At 36.9% G+C, this 20,796-nt stretch overlaps 1 protein-coding gene across 11 annotated transcripts in view; it reads right to left on the reverse strand.

The window, feature by feature from the left end:
- Positions 1-20,796, reverse strand: part of GDA (guanine deaminase) — a 126,087-nt gene that overhangs the window by 7,574 nt on the left and 97,717 nt on the right. For 8 of the 11 annotated variants that reach the window (XM_057720112.1, XM_057720118.1, XM_057720114.1 and 5 more), the window contains 2 exons: positions 4,903-5,082; positions 1,638-1,768 (listed from right to left, as the gene is read on the reverse strand). In XM_057720112.1, the coding sequence (XP_057576095.1) occupies positions 1,638-1,768; positions 4,903-5,082 (311 nt within the window). The other 3 variants (XM_057720108.1, XM_057720117.1, XM_057720115.1) reach the window with 3 other exon arrangements.

Below are 20,796 nucleotides of genomic sequence, written 5' to 3' on the forward strand. Positions count from 1 at the left end.
GAATATTTTGCGCATTTAGAAAAGCAGATTCATAGCCAATAGTGGCTGGCAAAACCCAGAAATATAAATTTATTTCTCAATGGCAAAAATCTATTTGTATTTTTTTCTAAACACAGTCTTTTTTTCTTTTGTAAATGAATATATTACTGAAGTTATGGCTAAACCCACAGAGGAGAAGTGTGTTGTACATTTCAGTGCCCAAACTTATTTATATATTTACATGAAAGATGCTATCTTGATTAACCAATGTCTGTTTGCATTTCCACATGTGAATTTCTTTAGTCTTGCATTCCATATCAGTAGTTACAGTGAAAATATTTTGAATTTAAGCCCTAAAAAGGTCTTGAGATCACGTAATCAATACACTTGAAAGGTATTTCTCTCTGTTGTGTACATTAGCCTGGCTGGAACTTGGTCCCAGAAAATGGATACACTGATGGCTATTTCAATAGCAGAGTTAGGCAGGAAGGGTAAAGGGAAGGAAATTATTTGCCACCAACAATCCAGTATCCCAAATCAAAATTCTGAACTATGGCCAAAAGACCTAGCTCTACTCACAAGAGCCGGCTTCTGTGGCTAACAATCACTGTCTCACCTAAGCTGGCATCCACTGAACACCCCAAATCTACTTTTATTAATGAAAAAGAAATGGTCTTTTGCCTAGAAAAAAAAAGTAGTGACTATTAACAAATGTTTTCCATTGCTTGAAAGTTCTTAATATAGAACTTTGAAATCTTCAGAGGAAAAGTGTTAACATTAATTAAAGAATTTAATTTAATAATTTAAATATTTCAAGAGGTGTATAATACAAGAAAAATGACTGGATGAATGGGACTGAGCCCTATTCCCAGAAATTCACTCTAGTGAAAAAGTAAAAGAATAAGTAATGGGAAAATAACTAATGGTATCAACATCAAATAATCCAGCACCTTTCTTTTAAAAACCTCAGTATATTACATTTAGTATCACATTTACTCTCATAAATGGATCAGTTTATAAATGGCAATAGTTAATTTTTTAAGAAAAACTATCTCATAAAGAATTTTTATTAAAGTAAGAAGAAACAGTTTATTTTATACATAGAAAAACATAAGAGGAACAAAGTAATAAAACTCATTTTCTTATAATCAAGAGAATCAATGTAGCATTGTGGTCAAGAGCCCAGACTTCAGAAGTCAGAAAGTCCTGGGATGGAATCCAAGGACTGTCTACTAATTAGTAATCACTACCATGAGTTCTTAGGTAAATCATTTAACCTCCCTTAAGCCTCACTGCCCCAGAAACCACATGGTATATTAATAGCACCTGCCTCTCATAATAGTTCTGATAATTACAAACGATGTAGGAAAGTGTTTAATCCCATGCCATCTAGCACATAGCAAGTGTGTTCAATAAGCGGTAGCTATACGATGGCTTCTTAGAGCCAAATACCTTGAATATACAAATGAATTCAAAATACAAGTTTCTTTAATACCATTATTGTCATAAAATTATAATAACTTAAAAGGATCTAGCGTCCCTTATAAGATTCTCCTGCATTCCATTAAAATGTTTCAGTGTCTGTTTTTTTTCTATAGGGAAGCTATTGTGACTAGTTCATGAAATAAATACTTTTTGGTCAACTTCCTTTTACGTACCTCAGAAATATCACCAACAAAATCCCCATAAAATAGGTCAATGGGAGAGTCAGATGCTTTGGCGTTGATCAGGAGGGCATCAAACTCCTTACCCACTTCAAAGTTTCCAATCTCTCTATCCAGCCCCAGGGCTACAAGATGAAATAAATTAATAAACAGTCAGTATTTTGAGCCATCAGACCATGCACATGTCCCAATTTGCAAGGACAGAATCTGCCAGTGTGTTACTAGAAAAAAATTAGTATCTTAATAGTGAAGCATTGTAATAGGTCGCAAGACTTCAACTTACAGAAAGCAGAGTAAGCACAGAGAAAGCAAAATCTGAGAATAAAAGAGTTCTCGTCAATACCATGATCATAATTCTGATGGTGCCTCTCTGTTTCAGCTCTATCAGTGCCCTTCACAGTACAGCTGGTCTGTGATTTCCTTCTAAGAAAACATGACGATTGACATATCTTTCTTTTTCCCTCTTATGCTCCCTCTAACATTCCAACTCCTTTTCTTGCCCTTTTTGTTCTTTTTGTTCTATGAAATAGCTGACAAGATCTATTTTTGTGGCAGTGAAATGGACTTCAAATAAATAATTATCCTCCGGCATATTTGTTAATGCAGGCATATCCATCCTAAATTCCTTGGTTTAAATCCTTTGAATAGGAAAAATTCACTTCTGAAAGTAAATAGATCTTCATAACTCAAGAGTCCCAATGCTTTTGAAAACACACTAATTTCTCTGTAAGCTTAAAGATTTTCTGGTTGCCGGAGAAGAATGTTTCTCTAAAATAGGGCATAGGTCAATAATGTCTATTGACTTGATCCATCTCACAGCTAGAATTCCTGTTCCATTAACAGTGCATGTTGAGGAGGAACATCTCTCATTTTTATGGTTTAGCTTCAGAAGATGAGGGTAGTTGGTTTTCCTGGTCAATGAAGGTATTGAATTTAAAGTTCTTTAAAGCCAGAAATCTGGATAGAGTGTTCCAAGTGGAAGCATGCATGAAAGAAAGGCCAACTGGACTGCAGCATTACTTATTTGAATTTCTACCTGTATTTGTTGTATTCTGTCATTGTCAGAATACAGTCCTAAGTGAAAATATTAGACACCATATTCCTGTTAGACAATACCTGCTACATTATATTTCTATATATGGATATCCAGAAGTCTTTTGGCAATGCTTTAAGCACAGATTTAGAAATCCTGCTTGTTCTTAAATGGTTATTTAAAGGGCAACTCTTTTATTCTCAGAAAAGAAAAAGATTTCTTAGCTAAAGAATTCTTATAGGAAGACAGGGGTGCAAACTTAATTGGGAATGTTAAAAGCAGTTAGGTGACCTCTACTGATTGTTGGGGGAAGAACTGAATGTAATAGAAAATCCCTGGAAATTTTCTCCTCCTTCAACGATTACACTCTACTTTGTTTTTCCCTTGACAAATAGCTTGACAAACATGAATTTTTGATGACTGTATTCAACATAAAATTGTTGTGTGTTTAATAGGCCAGATATGCAGGTTCATTTGCCAGGATTTGATGATATATTTATACACACACACACACATATATATAAATAAACTAACTGGACTATTTGTTAGAGCTTGGAGAGTTCAGGCATGAACTAACCAGCAAAAGACACAACTACTTTCAGTGGACTGTAAATTGATCTAAATTCATATTATTGCAGAGAGGCCTAGCTGGACTGGTAAGCAACTCAAAAGCATTTTAGGAAATGCAGTTTTACTATCTTTGGAGCACATGTTGAGTCTGTGAAGGTGATTTATGCACATCTTCATCTTAAGAGTGAATGTAAAGCTGGGAAAATGCCAACTTTAAACAGGGATGCATTCATCTCATTCACTCAGACTCTTATAGAGACACACACTAAGGAGAAGAAATTCCGTAACAGTAAACTCCTCAGCCCAGAAAATAGATTTGAAAGCTGGACAGCCAGGTAGAAATGATTTGGTAAGCACCGCATGCCAGCCTGGTCAGATACAGGATCCTGAGGAGACCACTCACAGAGAGCCTAGAATAAAAACAGCACTATTTACATATGTCACTTGCACCATGAAAATTAGATCGTAGGACAACTACTTACTCAGATGTGAAAACGCAGTGGGGGTGGGGAGTGTCATACTTGTTAAAGAGAATAGAACTTTTAAAACTTGGAACTTTAGAAAATGAAATCATAAGACTTGGGGAAATGCGAAGCACATGACCTCTGTTTTCTTTCTTGAAGTGTTCTTTATGGCATTCATCGTAGCCCAGAACATTCAGAGAAGAGCCAGGAAGATTCTCTTCCCCGGATTCCCTGGCCTCCATTAGACTTCATTTCTAAGATCTAGGGTATATATCATAAATATAAAAATATTAAAATATATTAAAAATATACACCTGTCTCAAGATCTGTGTTTTTATGTCTCACTAGCTACCTAAGGTTTCATGCTATGTTCACTAGCATCCATCCGGATTATACTACAATACCACAGTGACTGAAAGCAGCACAGTTACCAATTCTATTTTTTCAGTAAAAATACAGTTTACATGTGAGAACTGGAAAAAGCTGACGAATCAGCTATATTTTTTACATCCTTCTCCTTTGAAAGAAGCTTGGGTGACTAGTGTACTTAAGTATATAAACAAAATACGTAGTCTAAGCTACAGTTTATACAGGAAGATGCTGCAGTGGAGGGCAGTGGGTAACAACCTGCACTGTCGCATCAGCCTTTCTGGATTCAAATCATGGCACGCTGTAGCTTGACAGGTGTGTCAGCTTCATTCAGGCACCTTATTGGTAAAGTGGACTTAATAACAGTGGTTCTGAGGATTAATTAACAGCATCCATAAAGCATGCTGCATAGAGCCTATCCCGTGGTAAGAGCCCAGTAAGTCTTGGCTATTATTATTATCACTACTGAGGCAAACAGAGAGCATGTTACTTGACTCAACAGAAAAAAAACCCAAAATACTTATTATTTTAAAGAACTTGTGTGCATGTGACCAATGCAAGTATCCACTGAAACGATTAATATGATTATTGCATTCTGAACATCTCTTCTGCCAAAAATAGGGAACTTGTTAAAAGAATGATGCCTCCACCACATGTACTTGAACATGTACTTTACTTGCTAAGTTTGGGGTGTATTATGTGAGATGCAGCAGTCGTGAATATGGGGGTGCCTGCCGATGCCTATCACAAGCCTTCATACTGCAGCGAAGGACACAGACTGTCATGGTTGTACATCCTGTGAGAGAGAGAAAATGCTCATTACCTTGGCAGCCTCCAAGAGTAGCTAGTCTGAAGACTTCTTTGAGGGTGAGGCTTTTTGCGTTTATCTTATTAATTGAAAGGATGTTGGAAACCATCACTGCTCTTCTGATTGCATCAAGCATGGAAGATGAATAACCACCAGCCACATCTGTGGTGGATAAGATAAAGCGAAAACAGTAGCCTTATGAGATAAATGGAATATTAAGTATATAGGGGTTTTTTCTGTTTTTAATGACAGATGTTCACTCTTTAATATACTTCAGAGAAAACACAGAAGAGACACAGACTAACATTTAAAGGAATTCAAAACCTGCAATTAGTATCAGATGTGTTAGTTTTCTAGGGCTGCTGCAGCAAATTATCACAGATGTGGTGGTTTAAAACAGAAATTTATTCTCTCACAGTTTTGCAGGGCAGAAGTCTTAAAGTGTTGGCAGGGCCACCATTCCTACAAAAGCTGTAGGGAAGAATCTTTCCTGGTTTCTTCCAGTTTTTAGGGGCTCCTAGAGTTCCTTGGCTTGTGGAAGTATAACTCCAATGTCTGCCTCCATCTCCTTCTTCCCTCTGTGTCTTTATGCTCTTCTCATTGCCTATCACTTATAAGGACATTCATCATTGGATTCACCCTAATTCAGAATGACTTCATCTTGAGATCCTTACCATAATTACATCCGCAAAGACTTTTATTCCAGATAAGGCTACATTTACATGTTCCTGGTAGACATCACTTTTTTGGGGAGGTGGTAAGGGGAGCACAATTCAACCCAATACAATGGCCAGATGTTTAATAAAGTTAGGAGAAGAAACATCTCTGAATATTCCCTAAATTCTCACAGAAATTGCTCAAATATGACCACATTGCTTTAAAGATAATTTAGATAACATGAGATCTAGAATAAGCCCATAGCTCTATTCTCTAAAAACTTGTCCTAACTCTATTTTAATTCCAATGAGAACATTGAGAATTAAAAAGCTACTTCTTTATGATAATTTTTTCAGGAAGAGCTTTTAGAATGAACTTATATATCCTGGAAAGTTGGTATAATAAATGAGCAATGCTGATGTAGACAGCTTTATATTTTTGTCACTGGCATCATTAGATGAGGAATGAGATTTTTATAGTGATTTAAGTGTCCCTAATCATAATTAAATTGAAATACTACCTTTGACAAGAATGAATATAGAAGTTATTAAATGAGTTTGTATAAATAAATGTCAAGAAAGTTAACATGTTTTATTAGAGGAAAAGTACATCTATAGCTAATAAAATATACTTTATGTTTCAAGGGTTCCTTCTGTAATGTCTAGGTAGATACATAAAATTGTTAGTGCCTATATAAATAGCAAAGATCAAAAGTAATAGCCTATGAAGTAATAATCCTAGATTGCAGTTTAATTTTATGTTCAGCTGTCTTACATGTCTTTAAACTTGTATGATTTTTTTTTTTTTAGAAAATACTTTTCTTTAGCCAGAATAGTATTGCCAGAGGGCCATCCAGTTCCTCAACAAGTTTTATTCATCTTCTTAGTTAGTCCACTTTAATACATAGTAACCATCCATGAACCTTTCATTTTATCATAGCAGCAAACTAAGAAGACAAATAACGATTTGGGAATAATGCACATTAAGCTTTGAAATACTCTGTCTACGGGATTCTTTAGTACTAGAACAAAGACAATGTTCAGTCTAAAAGCAGAATAAAATGCTATCACTACGTGGTATGGAAATTTGTAAAGACTGACTGTATTTCAAAATATGTGGGTAAAGACTAGAAGGAAACAGAAAAACAAAAGCAATGCTGTTAGGATGGTGAGAACATGGAAGATTTAAATACTTGCAGTTATAAAAACGGGTTTTATAAAATATGACAGAAAGTAGTCTTTTCCTCAACATCTAATCAAAACTATCCATTTAGAAAGAATAAGGATAGTTTAGGAAACAATGCTATGTAATTTACTGAGAAAATTTTGAGAGCTGCCTTATGTTGCTGACTTATAAGATGACTTAATTATCCTATATTCTTCTGGTTGTTGTTAATGAAGTAGCTTCCAACAAAGGAACAATACTGGGCAAATGAAAGAATGAACCCTGGACCATACAAACAATGGTATTTAGTCAGGACCATATGTGTAAGAGTCAGTTTTTCTTCTAAGAATTTCCATTGTGATGGTAACTTCCTGATTTCTGCCCTGCCCGGTGAGCTATGCCTCGAGGCTTCATCCTCCCTCTACAGCACATGTAATGTAGGTAGAATCCCAACTTTATCATATAACAAGAGGCAGTGTGATGGAGTGGAAAAAGAAACAATGAACTTCCACATTTTACTGACCTGGTTTTAAACTGTGGATTTGGACTGCTTTTTGCTTTGTTGACCTTTGGTTGTTACTCAGTATTTATGATCCTCAGTTTTCACAGAAAATAGAAATAACATTTTAATAGCTGCTGAGAAAATCCAGTTAAATAATATAAGTGCTGGGGAATGAGGACCAAAGAGTGGAAACTGCATGGGAGAATGATGTAGGGAAGAAAATGGGTGCTTTTTCTCAGAAAATCTGTTCCCTAACCCATGCCACCTCTACTAGCATGAAAAAGAGTGGCACTGTTACTTCCTTGCCAGAGTCAATATAAGGACATTATTTTTTTACAAGAAGTAGCTAAGAAAACCATACAAGAGTAAAAACTTGAGCCAGAGGACAATAGAAAAATAAAAGGAAGTAATTTTATATGTGTGTGTTCATCTTATGCATTCATTCATTTACTGACAGATTTACTGAACACCTTCTTTGTGCTTGACTTATTTAAGCATCCATAAATAAAAGTTACAGGTTCCACATGAGCTTAGTGTCTAGTGGAGCAGAAGGAAAAAAGACATATAAACAAACAGATATTAAATGTAAACTGTGTCAGTTTGTGATAAAGAAAATGGGGACAGAAAGCCCATTTAGACAGGATGGTCAGAGAAGACCTCGTTAAGTCAACGAAATTTAAACTTGGACAAAAATGAGAACTCAGCCATATTTAGAGAGGCATAAAGGGTATTCCAGGCAGAGGAACAGAAGGCACAAAGGTCTCTTGGCGGAAAGGAGTGTGATTCATGGAGGGGGTGAAGAGATAGCACTGTAGTGGGGAGGAAGTAGTGCAGGGGAGGCTGGGAGGTGGAGATATGTCACACCATGCAGAATTTTGTGGCCTCGTAAAGAGGTTTGCATATTCAAAATCCTATTGAAGGTGGTAATCAGGAGGGACTGAAATGGTCATACTTGCATTGTGATTCTTTTGAAAAGAGAAGACTGGATTAGAAGGGCTCAGGATGAATATGAGATCGATTAGGAAGCTAATGCATTCAAGAAATAATGGCAGCATGCATCAGGTAGTGGTAGCTGATGTGGGAAAAGAGGATGGATTCAGGAGATATTAAGGAGTCAAGAGGTTTGCTATTGTACGGGCTTAGCATGGGGAAGAGGTGAGGGAGAAGGTCTCCAAAACAATGCCCAAGGTTCTACTTTGAGAAATTGAATTCTCTGAAAAGGAGAGGCATTTAAGAGAACCAGGCTTAAATGTGTTTGAGGCTATAATGAAGTCTGGGGATTCTATGAGGGGGGGATCAAAGAGAAAGGAGAAAGTAAGCAACTGAAAATACAAGTTTGGAATTCAAAGAGGAATGTAGGCTGGATATAAAAAATATGAGTCATCTGCATATATGTAATCACATGAAGCCACAGTTACGGATGACGACTCCTAAGAAGAAAGTAAAAAGTGAAAAGAGGAGAGCGCCTAGGACTGAGCCTTGAGGAAAGCTTTTGAATAGCCAGGAAGAGAAGGGGCCTACAGAGAAGATAAAGAAGGGCAAGTAAGAGAGGAAGAAGGGAAACTAAAACAGTATGGTTTCACTGAATCGAAGGTAAGATTGTTTGGATAAGAAGTCCAGTGTGATAAGGACAGACTGGTGTCCTTTGGAACTGGCAGCAAAAGAGATCACAGTGGTAAGAGCTCAGGGGAGAAAGGACAAAGATTGTTACTGTAGAGGGTGGTAAGAAGCCAGACGGAAGTGGGTGGAGGAATAGAAGGATGCCTAGTAAAGTGGCAGCAGTGTGGGTACCCACTCATTGAAGAGGTTCTGCTGTGAAGGGGAGTGGAGAGGTGGAGCAGGAGCCAGAAGGGGGCGTCTAATTAAGAGAGAGGTTTTCTTCACGTCTTTGCTTAAAAGATCAGGAGATGCTAGAGAATGTTCGTGTCCTGAAGGGATGATCCAGTAGGGAGGAGATGATGATGCAGGAGAGTCAGTGGCCAATGGAATTAATTTACTGAGGAGAGAGTACACAATACACCTCAGGGTATTTTAGTTTTTGCCTTAGATTGGAAGAGAAATTTTTTCAGCTATAGCAAGAAAAAGAAGAGAAAATGCAAGCAAATGGAGGAAGGCATATAAATTTGGTGGTGGGAACATGAAGGAAGGGCTTCTGATTGTTTCTGTTTTCTCAGTGACTTATGAGAGAAGGTCATTAGCTGGAAGTCAGGAGGGTATGATTTGGGATAGAGTTTAGGAAGAAATGAGATAAATCTGTCTTGGAATAAGGAGCCATATTAGAGAAATGTAGTTGTCTATTTGGGTAGTGCTGAGGGCCACTTAGGATTTGAAAGCAACATTTAAAATGAAACCACTAAAAAATGTTTTTTCCAGCAACATCTGGCTGCTTCAGCTGTAAATGTGGAGAAGGGGAACAGCTGAGACAACAAAGGGGGTTGGGCTTTTCTGTCAATGTAGGTTAGCTCTGTTGATTCCTGGATTTCATACATATGAAACGAAACAAACAGTTGTGCTTTTTTGTGCCTGGCTTTTTTCACTTAACAAAGTAGTTTTTAAATTAATTAATTAAAATTTTATTGAAGTATAGTTGATTTACAATGTTGTGTTAATTTCTGCTGTACAGCAAATAACTCATATTATTTCACATTATATATATATACACACACATTCTTTTTCATATTCTTTTCTATTATGGTTTATCACAGGATATTGAATATAGTTCCCTGTGCTATACACTACAACCTTGTTATTTATCCATTCTAAATGTAATAGTTTGCCTCTACTAACCCCAAACTCCCAATCCATCCATCTGTCTCCCACGCTGCCCCTTGGCAACCACAAATCTGTTCTCTATGTCTGTGAGTGTGTTTCCATTTTATTTGTGTCATATTTTAGATTCTACATATAAGTGATATCATATGGCATTTGTCTTTCTGACTTACTTCACTTGGTATGATAATATGCCAATGGTAATGCCAAATGGCATTATTGCAGTCTTTTTTATAGATGAGTAGTATTCCATTGTATATATGTACCACATCTTCTTTGTCCATTCATCTGTCAGTGGACATTTAGGTTGTTTCCATGTCTTGGCTATTATAAATAGTGCTGCTATGAACATAGGGGTGCATGTATCTTTTCGAATTATAGTTTTGTCTGGATATGTGCCCAGGAGTGGGATTACTGGATCATATGGCAGCTCTATTTTCAGTTTTTTGAGAAATCTCCATACTGTTCTCCATAGTGGATGCACCAATTTACATCCCTATCAGCAGTGTAGGAAGGTTCCCTTTTCTTCACATCCTCTCCAGCATTTGTTTTTTGTAGATTTTTTAATGATGGCCATTCTGACTGGTGTGAGGTGGTACCTCATTGTAGTTTTGATTTGCATTTCTCTAATAATTAGTGATGTTGAACATCTTTTTGTGTGCCTGTTGATCATCTGTATGTCCTTTTTGGAGAAATGTCTATTAAGTTCTTCTGTCCATTTTTCAGTTGGGTTGTTTTTGTCGTTGAGTTGTATGAGCTGTTTGTATATTTTGGAAATTAAGCCCTTGTCGGTCACATCATTTGCAAATATTTTCTCCTAGTCCACAGGTTGTCTTTTCATTGTATTGATGGTTTCCATTGTTGTACAAAAGCTTGTAAGTTTGACTAGGTCCCATTTGTTTTATTTTTACTTTTATTTTTATTTTGCTTTCATTTCTATTGCCTTGCTTTTATTTTTATTGGACTTGTTTTTACTTTCATTTGCTTTCTTTTCTAGTGACTGACCTAAGAAAACATTGGTACAATTTATGTCAGAGAATGTTTTGCCTACATTCTCTTCTAGAAGTTTTATGGTGTCATGTCTTATATTTAAGTCTTTAAGCCATTTTGAGTTTTTTTGTGTGTGTGGTGTGAGGGTGTGTTCTAACTTCATTGGGTTACATGTGGCTGTCCAACTTTCCCAGTACCACTTGGTGAAGTGACTGTGTTTTTTTCCATTGTATATTCTTGCCCCTTTTGTCAAAGATTAATTGACTGTAAGTGTGTAGGTTTATTTCTGTGCTCTCTTTTCTGTTCCATTGACACGTCTGTTTTTGTGCCAATACCATGCTGTTTTGATTACTGTAGCTTTGTAGTATTGTCTGAAGTCTGGGCGGGTTATGCCTCCTCCTTTGCTCTTTTTCCTCAGGATTGCTTTGGCAATTCTGGGTCTTTTATGGTTCCATGTAAATTTTAGGATTATTTGTTCTAGTTATGTGAAAAATGTCATGGGTAATTTGATAGGGATTGCATTAAATCTGTAGATTGCTTTGGGTAGTATGGCCATTTTAACAGTATAAATTCTTCCAGTCAAGAGCATAGGATATCTTTCCATTTCTTTGAATCATCTTCAGTTTCCTTTATTAATGTTTTATTATTCTCAGAGTATAAGTCTTTCACCTTCTTGGTCAGGTTTATTCTTAAGTATTTTTTTATTTTTTTGATGGAATTTTAAAAGGGATTTTTTTTTTACATTCCTTTTCTGTTATTTCATTATTAGAATGAAGAAATGCAACTGATTTCTGTAAGTTAATTTTGTGTCCTGCTACCTTGCTGAATTTATCAATTCTAGTAGTTTTTATGTGGTGTTTTTAGGGTTTTTCTATATATAATATCTTGTCATCTGCATATAACGACAATTTTCCCTCTTCCCTTCCAATCTGGATACCTTTGACTTCTTTTTCTTGTCTGATTGCTGTGGCTATGACTTCCAATACTATGTTGAATAGAAGCGGTGAGAGGGCATCCTGTCTTGTTCCAGATTTTAGCAGGAAGGCTTATATTGGCTGTCGGTTTGTCATAACTAGCTTTTATTATATTGAGATATGTTCCCTCTACACCCACTTTGGTAAAACTTTTCATCATGAATGGATGTTGAATTTTATCAAATGCTTTTTCTGCATCTATTGAGATGATCATGTGATTTTTGTCTTTACTTTTGTAAATGTAGTGTATCACATTGATTGATTTGCATATTTTGAACCATCCTTGTGACCCTGAGATGAATTCAACTTGTTTGTGGTGTATGGTCCCTTTTATGTGTTGTTGGATTTGGTTTCCTAATATTTGTTGAGAATTTTTGCATCTATATTCATCAAAGATATTGGCCTGTAATTTTCTTTTGGTGTCTTTGGTTTTGGTATCAACATGATGGTGGCTTCATAGAATGTCTTTGGGAGCATTCCCTTCTCCTCAGTCTTTTGGAAGAGTTTGAGAAGGATTGGTATAAGTTCTTCTTTGTATGTTTGGTAGATTTCACCTGTGAAGCCATCTGGTCCTGGACTTTTGTTTCACAGGGAGTCTTTTTTTAAATTACAGATTCTATTTCTAGTGATTGGTCTAGTGATAGGTCTGTTCAAATTATCTATTTTTTCTTTATTCGGTTTTGGTGTGCTGTATGTTTCCACAAACAAGTCTATTTCTTCTAGGTTGTTGAATTTGTGTCCATGTAATTGTTCATAGTATTCTCTTACGGTTTTTTGTATTTCTGTGGTATCAGATGTTATTTCTCCTTTTTCATTTATTTTTTTATTTTTTTATTTTTTTTTGGGTTCTCTTTTCTTCTTGGTGAGCCTGGCCAGAGGTTTGTCAATTTTATTTACCCTTTCAAAGAACCAGCTCTCGGTTTTATTGATTTTTTTCTAATTTTTAATCTCTTATTTATTTCCTCTCTGATTTTTATTATTTCCTTCCTTCTGCTGACTTTAGCTTTTGTTCTTCTTTTTCTAGTTCTTTTAGGTGGTAGGTTCTTGTTTGAGATTTTTCTTGTTTTCTGAGGAAGGTCTGTATTGCTATGAACTACCCTCTAATAACTGCTTTTGCTACATCCCATAGATTTTATATGGTTGTGTTTTCATTATCCTTTGTCTCAATGACATTTTAATTTCTTCTTCATATTCATCACTGACCCATTGGTTTTTTAGTAGCATGTTGTTTAGTCTCCATGCAATCATTTTATTCTCATTTCTTTTCCTATGGTTGATTTCTAGCTTCATGTCATTGTAGTCAGGAAAGATGCTTGAAATAATTTCTATACTCTTAAATTTATTGAGGCTTGTTTTGTGCCTTAGTATGTGGTAAATCCTAGATAATGTTCCATATGCACTTGAAAGGAATATGTATTGTGGTTTTTTATTTTTTTGGATGTAATGTCCTGAAGATATCAATTAAGTCTAACTGTTCTGTTGTATCATTTAGGATCTCAATAATGCCTTAGTGATTTTCTGTCTAGAAGATCTGTCCATTGATGTGAGTAGGGTATTAAAGTTTCATACTGTTATTATTGTATTCCCATCAGTTTCTCCCTTTATGTCTATTAGTATTCATTTTATATATCTGGGTGCTCCTATGTTGGGTGCGTATGTTGATGAGTGTAGTATCCTCTTCTTGTATTGATCCTTTTATCACTATATAGTGTCATTATATTTCTTTATGGCCTTGTTTTAAAGTCTATTTTGTATGATATGAGTATTGCAACCCCCAATTTCTTGTCATTCCATTTGCATGAAATATGTTTTTCCACCCCATCCCCCCTTTTTTTTCTAAATTTATTTATTTATTTATTTTTGGCTGCATTGGGTCTTTGTTGCTGTGCACAGGCTTTCTCTAGTTGTGGTGAACAGGAAATACTCTTCATTGCAGTGTGTGGGCTTCTCATTGCAGTGGCTTCTCTTGTTGCAGAGCATGGGCTCTAGGCATGCAGGCTTCAGTAGTTGTGGCACATGGGCTCAGTAGTTGTGGCTTGTGGGTGCTAGAGTGCAGACTCAGTAGTTGTGGCACATGGGCTTAGTTGCTCCTCGGCATGTGGGAATCTTCCCAGATCAGGGCTCGAACCCAGGTCCCCTGCATTGGCAGGTTCCTAACCACTGTGCCACCAGGGAAGTCCTTCACCCCTCACTTTCAATCTATGTGTCTTGTTTACCCTAAAGTGAGTCTTTTGTAAGCAGCATATTGTAGGCACCTGTTTTTTTATGCAATCTACCACTCTATGTCTTTTGATTGGAGCACTTAATCCATTGACATTTAATGTAATTATTGATAGATATGTATTTATTGCCATTTTAAACCTTGTTTTCCAGTTGATTTTGTGTTTCTTCTTTGTTCCTTTTTGTTTTTCTTTTTCTGGTTTAATGGTTTCCTTTAGTATTACACTTGTGTTTTTTTTTTTTTTTTTGGTTTTTGCGTATCTGTTGCAAGTTTTCCATTTGTTGCTACCGTGTTTTTAAAATATGTTAACGCCTTCCTATATATACTTGATTTAGACTGATAGTCATATAGGATCAAACACATTCTAAAAAAAAAAAAAGAATCTACAGTTTCTTACTCTTTTCCTCCACATTTTATGATTTTGATTCCTCTTTTACGTCTTCATGTTTAGCATTTTGCTGTTCATTGTGGTTATCTTCACTTTCACAAACATTTTTTGATTTTTTTAAATCTGTATATTGGCTTATTTAAGTGATTTATCTCCAGTTGTGATTTTCTCTCTCCTGTAGATTCTTCTTTTCTATTTAGAGAAGACCTTTCAATATTTCTTTTAGGATAGGTATTGCTGTGTTTTTTTAGCTTTTGCTTATCTGAGAAATTCTTTCTCTCTCCTTCTATTCTAAATGATAATCTTGCTGGGTAGAGTATCCTAGGTTGCAGATTTTTCCCTTTTAGGACTTTGAATATATCTTGCCACTCCCTTCTGGCCTACAACATTTTTGTTGAGAAATTAGCTGATAGCCTTATGGGGGTTTCCTTGTAATTAACTCTTTGTTTTTCTTTCACTGTCTTTAGAATCCCCACTTTAACTTTTGCCATTTTAATTATAATATGTCTTGGTGTAAGTCTGTTTCAGTTTATCTTGTTGGGGACCCCCTGTGCTTCTTGTACCTGGATATCTGTTTCCTTCTTTAGGTTTGGGAAGTTTTCACCCATAATTTCTTCAAATACACTTTCAATCCCTTTTTCTCTCTTCTTCTTTGGAATCCCTATTAAGCGTAGATTGACATGCTTTATATTATCCCATAGGTCTCTTATGTTGCTTTCATTTGTTTTAATTTGGCTTTTTGTCTGCTGTTCTGATTGGGTGATTTCCTTTATTCTATCCTCCAGATCACTTATTCACTCTTCTGCATTATTCATTTTGCTATTAATTGCCTTTGGCTCAGCTATCCTCTCAACAAATGAATTTTCTAATTTTTCTTGGCTCCTCTTGATAGTTTCTAGTTCCCTTTTACAGTAATCTGCATTTCTATTGATAGCCTTTCTTAATTCCCTCGGTATTGTCAATATCCCCTTTTTGAATTTAGTGTCTATTAGGCTAAGGAGGTCTGTTTAATTGCTTATTCTTTCAGGGGAATTCTCTTAATCTTTTAATTGGGACTGGTTCCTCTGCTTCTTAGTTTTCCTTATGCTTATCTTATTCTGTGAGTTTAGGAGAAACAATTATCTACTGTAGTCCTGGAGGGCTATTTTTATGTGAGCATCCCTAACTAGCTTGGGTAGGCTTAATATTTTTGGTGCGAGGGCTGTTTTTAATATGGATGCCTTCTGCCTCTTTCCTCAGTGTGTGCTGGCTATTATCCCCTTGATGAGGGGTATGATTGGTGTTGTAATCAGAGCCTGTACTGGATGTTGAGTGGGGCCTCCTCTTTGCTCTGTGGTTGTCACATCCCTGTTGGGGGCAGGGTCTGCTTCCTAGTTGTTGGAATAAAAGCCCCAGGCCCATTTCTGAGCTGTGGTGTGAGGTAGGCAGGGTTGGAGCACTCCTGCTGGGAGAGTATTCCTCTGCTGAAGCTATCCATCGGGGAGTGCACTTTGGTGTGTCACCTGTCACCCATTGTACAGGCTCACAAAGTACACTGAAGTTAGCACTACCCTCGTCTCTGCCACCACCATGGAAATGCCAGCAATCAGTCCTGGTGTCCCTCAGGCATTGTTTTCACAAAGCCACCAGCACAGATCTGTAGGCACAGATCCACTGAAGTCAGATACCAAGACTGAAGCAGTCTCACACCTGGCCTTACCATGGGAGCTGTGGAGACAGCCCAGACCCGGGGCCCAGCTCAGCCTCCATGTGCATGCACCCACAAAGCCCACAAATGCTAAGGCTGGATCTGTGCCAGCCATGGGAGAACCTGCTGTCCACTCATGACCTGCAGGCACTGAGTTTACAAAGCCAGTGGCAGTGGCATAAATCTGTGGATCATGCAGCCACAGGGAGAGATTTCAGCCCCGCTTGCTAAGTTGTGCGACCCCTGGGGCTCAGCTCTGATTTCAGCCCCACCTCTGTGTGTGGGCAACCCACTGGCTTGCATGCTCCCAGAGCTCACAGAGGCAGCACCGTGCTGCCTGAGAGTGCTCGGAGAAAGGGGCTACCCTGGTGGGCCCTGCCCCTCCCTTCACGTGTCCCTTAACAATGGTGCTTCACTTCTCTGGTGGGCCTGGGCTTCTTCCATGTACACCCCAGGTTGCAGCCGTACCACTCTCCAGCCCCTTCAGGCTATCTTCACACAGCCAACCCCAGGTCTCTTCCCAGCTCTGTCCTCTAAAGTTCGAGTTTCAGCACCCAGCCCCAACCTGCACCAGTGAACACATGTCTCAGGCTGGGGAGCACAGGGCAGTGGCACAGAATGTCTGGGAAGGTCTCTCTCTGTTCTGCCTGCAGCAAACCAATCAGTGCACTCTCCTTCAAGCCTCTTAGGCTCCCTTTCTGTCCTAGCTGATCTCCCACCAAGAAGAGTGCTTCCTAGGGTGCAGGAAACTTTCCCCTTTTCAGCTTCCTCCCAGGGGCACAGATCCCATCCTGCTTTCTTTTTTATCTTCTTCTTTCATCCTACCTGGTTAAGGTGGAGGACTTTCTCAGATAACTTTCTGTTATCTGAGGTCTTCTGCCAGCATTCAGTAGGTATTCTGTGGGAATTCTTTGATGTAGTTGTGGGAGGAGTTGAGCTCCACATCCTTCTACTCCACCATCTTGATTGGAGCCCTTTTTAAAATTTATTCTAGTGAAGTATAGTTGATTTACAGTGTTGTGTTAGTTTCTGCTGTACACCAAAGTAATTTCGTTTATATGTATATTCTTTTTTGTATTCTTTGACATTATGGTTTATCACAGGATATTGAATATAGTCCCCTGTGCTATACAGTAGGATCTTATTTTTTATTCATCCTATTTATAACAGTTTGCATCTGCTAATCCCAAACTCCCAATCCATCCCTCCCCCAAATCTCCTCCCCTTTGGCAACCACAAGTCTGTTCTCTATGTCTGTGAGTCTGTTTCTGTTTCATGGATACAGGATGAGATGAGTGGGAAGGACAGGAGAGGCCAAGTGGTGCTTGATATCTGTACCTCCCTAAGGAATTTGGACTTGACACTGTTGGTAACAGGAGGGAATGCTTAAGGATTTTTTTAATTGGCTTATAGTTGATTTACATGTTTCAGGTATAAAGCAAAGTGATCCAGTTTCATATATATATATATATATATACACACACACACACACACACACATATATATATGAGTTTTTCAAGTTATTTTTCCTTACAGATTATTAAAAGATATTGAATATATTATTACAAGATGTTGAATATAGTTCCCTGTGCTATACAGTAGGTCCTTGTTCACCTATTTTATATATAGTAATTTATATCCGTTAATCCTAAATTCCTATTTTCTTCCTCCTCCTTTCCCCTTTCAGTAACCATAAGTTTGGTTTCTATGTCTGTGGGTATATTTCTGTTTTGTAAATAAGTTCATTTGTGTCATTTTTTATTTTTTTATTTTATTTAATTTTTTTTATCTTTTTTAGGTTCCACATATAAGTGATATCATATGATATTTGTTTTTCTCTTACTTCACTTAGTATGATAATCTCTAGGTCCATCCATGTTGCTGCAAATGGCATTATTTTACACATTATTTTAATGGCTGAATAATATTCCCTTGCATATATCTACCACATCTTCTTTATCCATTCCTCTATCAATGGACATTTAGGTGGTTTCCAAGTCTTTGCTATTGTAAACAGTGCTGCACTGAACATTGGGGTGTAGTATCTTTTCAGTATGCTTTTTTCTGAATATATGCCCAGGAGTAGGATCCCTGGATCATGTGATAGCTCTGTTTTTAGATTTTTAAGGAACCTTCATTCTATTCTCCATAGTGGCTGTACCAATTTACATTCCTACTGAAAGTGTAGGAGGGTTCCCTTTTCTCCATACCCTCTCTAGTATTTATTGTTTGTAGATTTTTTGATAATGGTCATTCTGACTGGTGTAAAGTGATACCTCATTGTAGTTTTGATTTGAATTTCCCTAGTGACTAGTGTTGTAGAGCATCTTCTCATGTGCTTTTTGGTCTTCTGTATGTTGTCGTCTTTTTTTTTTTTTTCAGCTGCACTGTGTGGCTTGTGGGTTCTCTGGCCAGGTATTGAACCCAGGCCACAGCAGTGAAAGCACTGAGTCCTAACCACTGGACCACCAGGGAATTCACTCTGTATGTCTTCTTTGGAGAAATGTCTATGTCGATTTTCTGCCCAGTTTTTGATTGGGTTGTGTATTTTTTTTTCTTATGTTGAGGTGCATGAGCTATTTGTATATTTTGGAGATTAATCCCTTTTTGGTTGCTTTGTTTGCAGATATTTTCTGGTTTTTTTTGTTTTGTTTATGGTTTCTTTGCAGTGCAAAAGCTTTTAAGTTTAATTAGGTCCTATTTGTTTATTTTTGTTTTTATTTCCATTACTCTAGGAGGTGGAGCTGAAAAGATATTGCTGTGATTTATATCAAAGAGTGTTCTGCCTCTGTTTTCCTCTAAGAGTTTTATAGTATCTCATCTTACATTGAGGTCTTTACTCAATTTTAGTTTATATTTGTATATGGTGTTAGAGAGTGTTCTAATTTCATTATTTTACATGTAACTGTCCAGTTTTCCTAGCAACACTTATCAAAGAAACTGTCTTTTCTCCATTCTATAGTCTTGCCTTCTTTGTTGTAGGTTAATTGACCATAGGTGCATGGCTTTATTTCTGGGATTTCTATCCTGTTCCATTGATGTACATTTCTGTTTTTGTGCTAGTACCATACTGTTTTGATTACTGTAGCTTTGTATAGTTTACTACAAAGCTTGATTCCTCCAGCTCCATTTTTCTTTCTCCAGATTGCTTTGGCTATTTGGAGTCTTTTGTGTTTCCATACAAATTAGAATGTTTTTGTTCTAGTTCTGTGAAAAACATCATTGGTAATTTAATATGGATGGCATTGAATCTGTAGATTGCCATGGGTAGTACGGTCATTTTGACAATACTGAGTCTTCCAGTCCAAGAACATGGAATATCTTTCCATCTGTTTGTGTTATCTTTGATTTCTTTCATCAGCGTCTTATAGCTGTCGGAGTTCAGGTCTTTTGTCTCTTTAGGGAGCTTTATTCCTAGGTATTTTATTCTTTTTGATGTGATGCTAAATTGAATTGTTTCCTTACTTTCTATTTCTGATCTTTCATTGTTAGTGTATAGAAATGCAACAGATTTCTGTGTATTAATTTTGCATCCTGAAACCTTACCAAATTCATTGATGAGCTCTAGTAGTTTTCTGGTAACATCTTTAGGAATTTTTTTTATGTATAGTGTCATGTCATATACATCAATGACAGTTTTACCTCTTCTCCAATTTTTTGAGTCCTTTTCTTCTTCTTCTTCTCTGATTGCCATGGCTAGAACTTCTAAAACTATGTTGAATAAAAGTGGTGAGTGTGGACATCCTTGTCTCATTCCTGACCTTAGAGGAAATGCTTTCAGCTTTTCCCCATTCAGTATGATATTAGCTGTGAGTTTGTTATATACTGCCTTCATTATGTTGAGATAGGTTCCCTCTATGCCCACTTTCTAGAGTTTTTATCATAAATGAGTGTTGAATTTTATCAATGGCTTTTTCTGAATCTACTGAGATGATCATATGATTTTTATATTCTTCAATTTGTTACTGTGGTGTATCACACTGATTGATGTGTGGATATTGAAAAATCCTTGCACCCCTGGGATAAATCCCACTTGGTCATGGTGTGTCATCCTTTTAATGTATTGTTGGGGTTTGCTAATATTTTGTTGAGGATTTTTGCATTTATGTTCATCAGTGATATTGGCCTGTAATTTTCTTTTTTTGTGGTATCTTTGGCGGGTTTTGGTATCAGGGTGATGGTGGCCTCCTCGAATGTGTTTGGGAGTGTTCCTTCTTTTGCAATGTATTGGAAGAGTTGCAGAAGGATAGGTGTTAATTCTTCTCTAAATGTTTGATATAATTCACCTGGAAGCCATCTGGTCCTGGACTTTTGTTTGTTGGAAGCTTTTCCATCACACTTTCAATTTCAGTACTTGTGATTGGTCTCTTCATATTTTCTATTTCTTCCTGGTTCAGTCTTGGAAGATTGTACCTTTCTAAGAATTTGTCCATTTCTTCTAGGTTGTCCATTTCATTGCCATATAGTTGCTTGTAGCAGTCTTTTATGATCCTTTGTATTTTTGTGATGTCAGTTGTAACTTCTTTTCCATTTTGAATTTTATAGATTTCAGACCTC

This window comes from Hippopotamus amphibius, chromosome 2 (assembly GCF_030028045.1).
Source record: "Hippopotamus amphibius kiboko isolate mHipAmp2 chromosome 2, mHipAmp2.hap2, whole genome shotgun sequence".
Lineage (NCBI taxonomy): Eukaryota > Metazoa > Chordata > Mammalia > Artiodactyla > Hippopotamidae > Hippopotamus > Hippopotamus amphibius.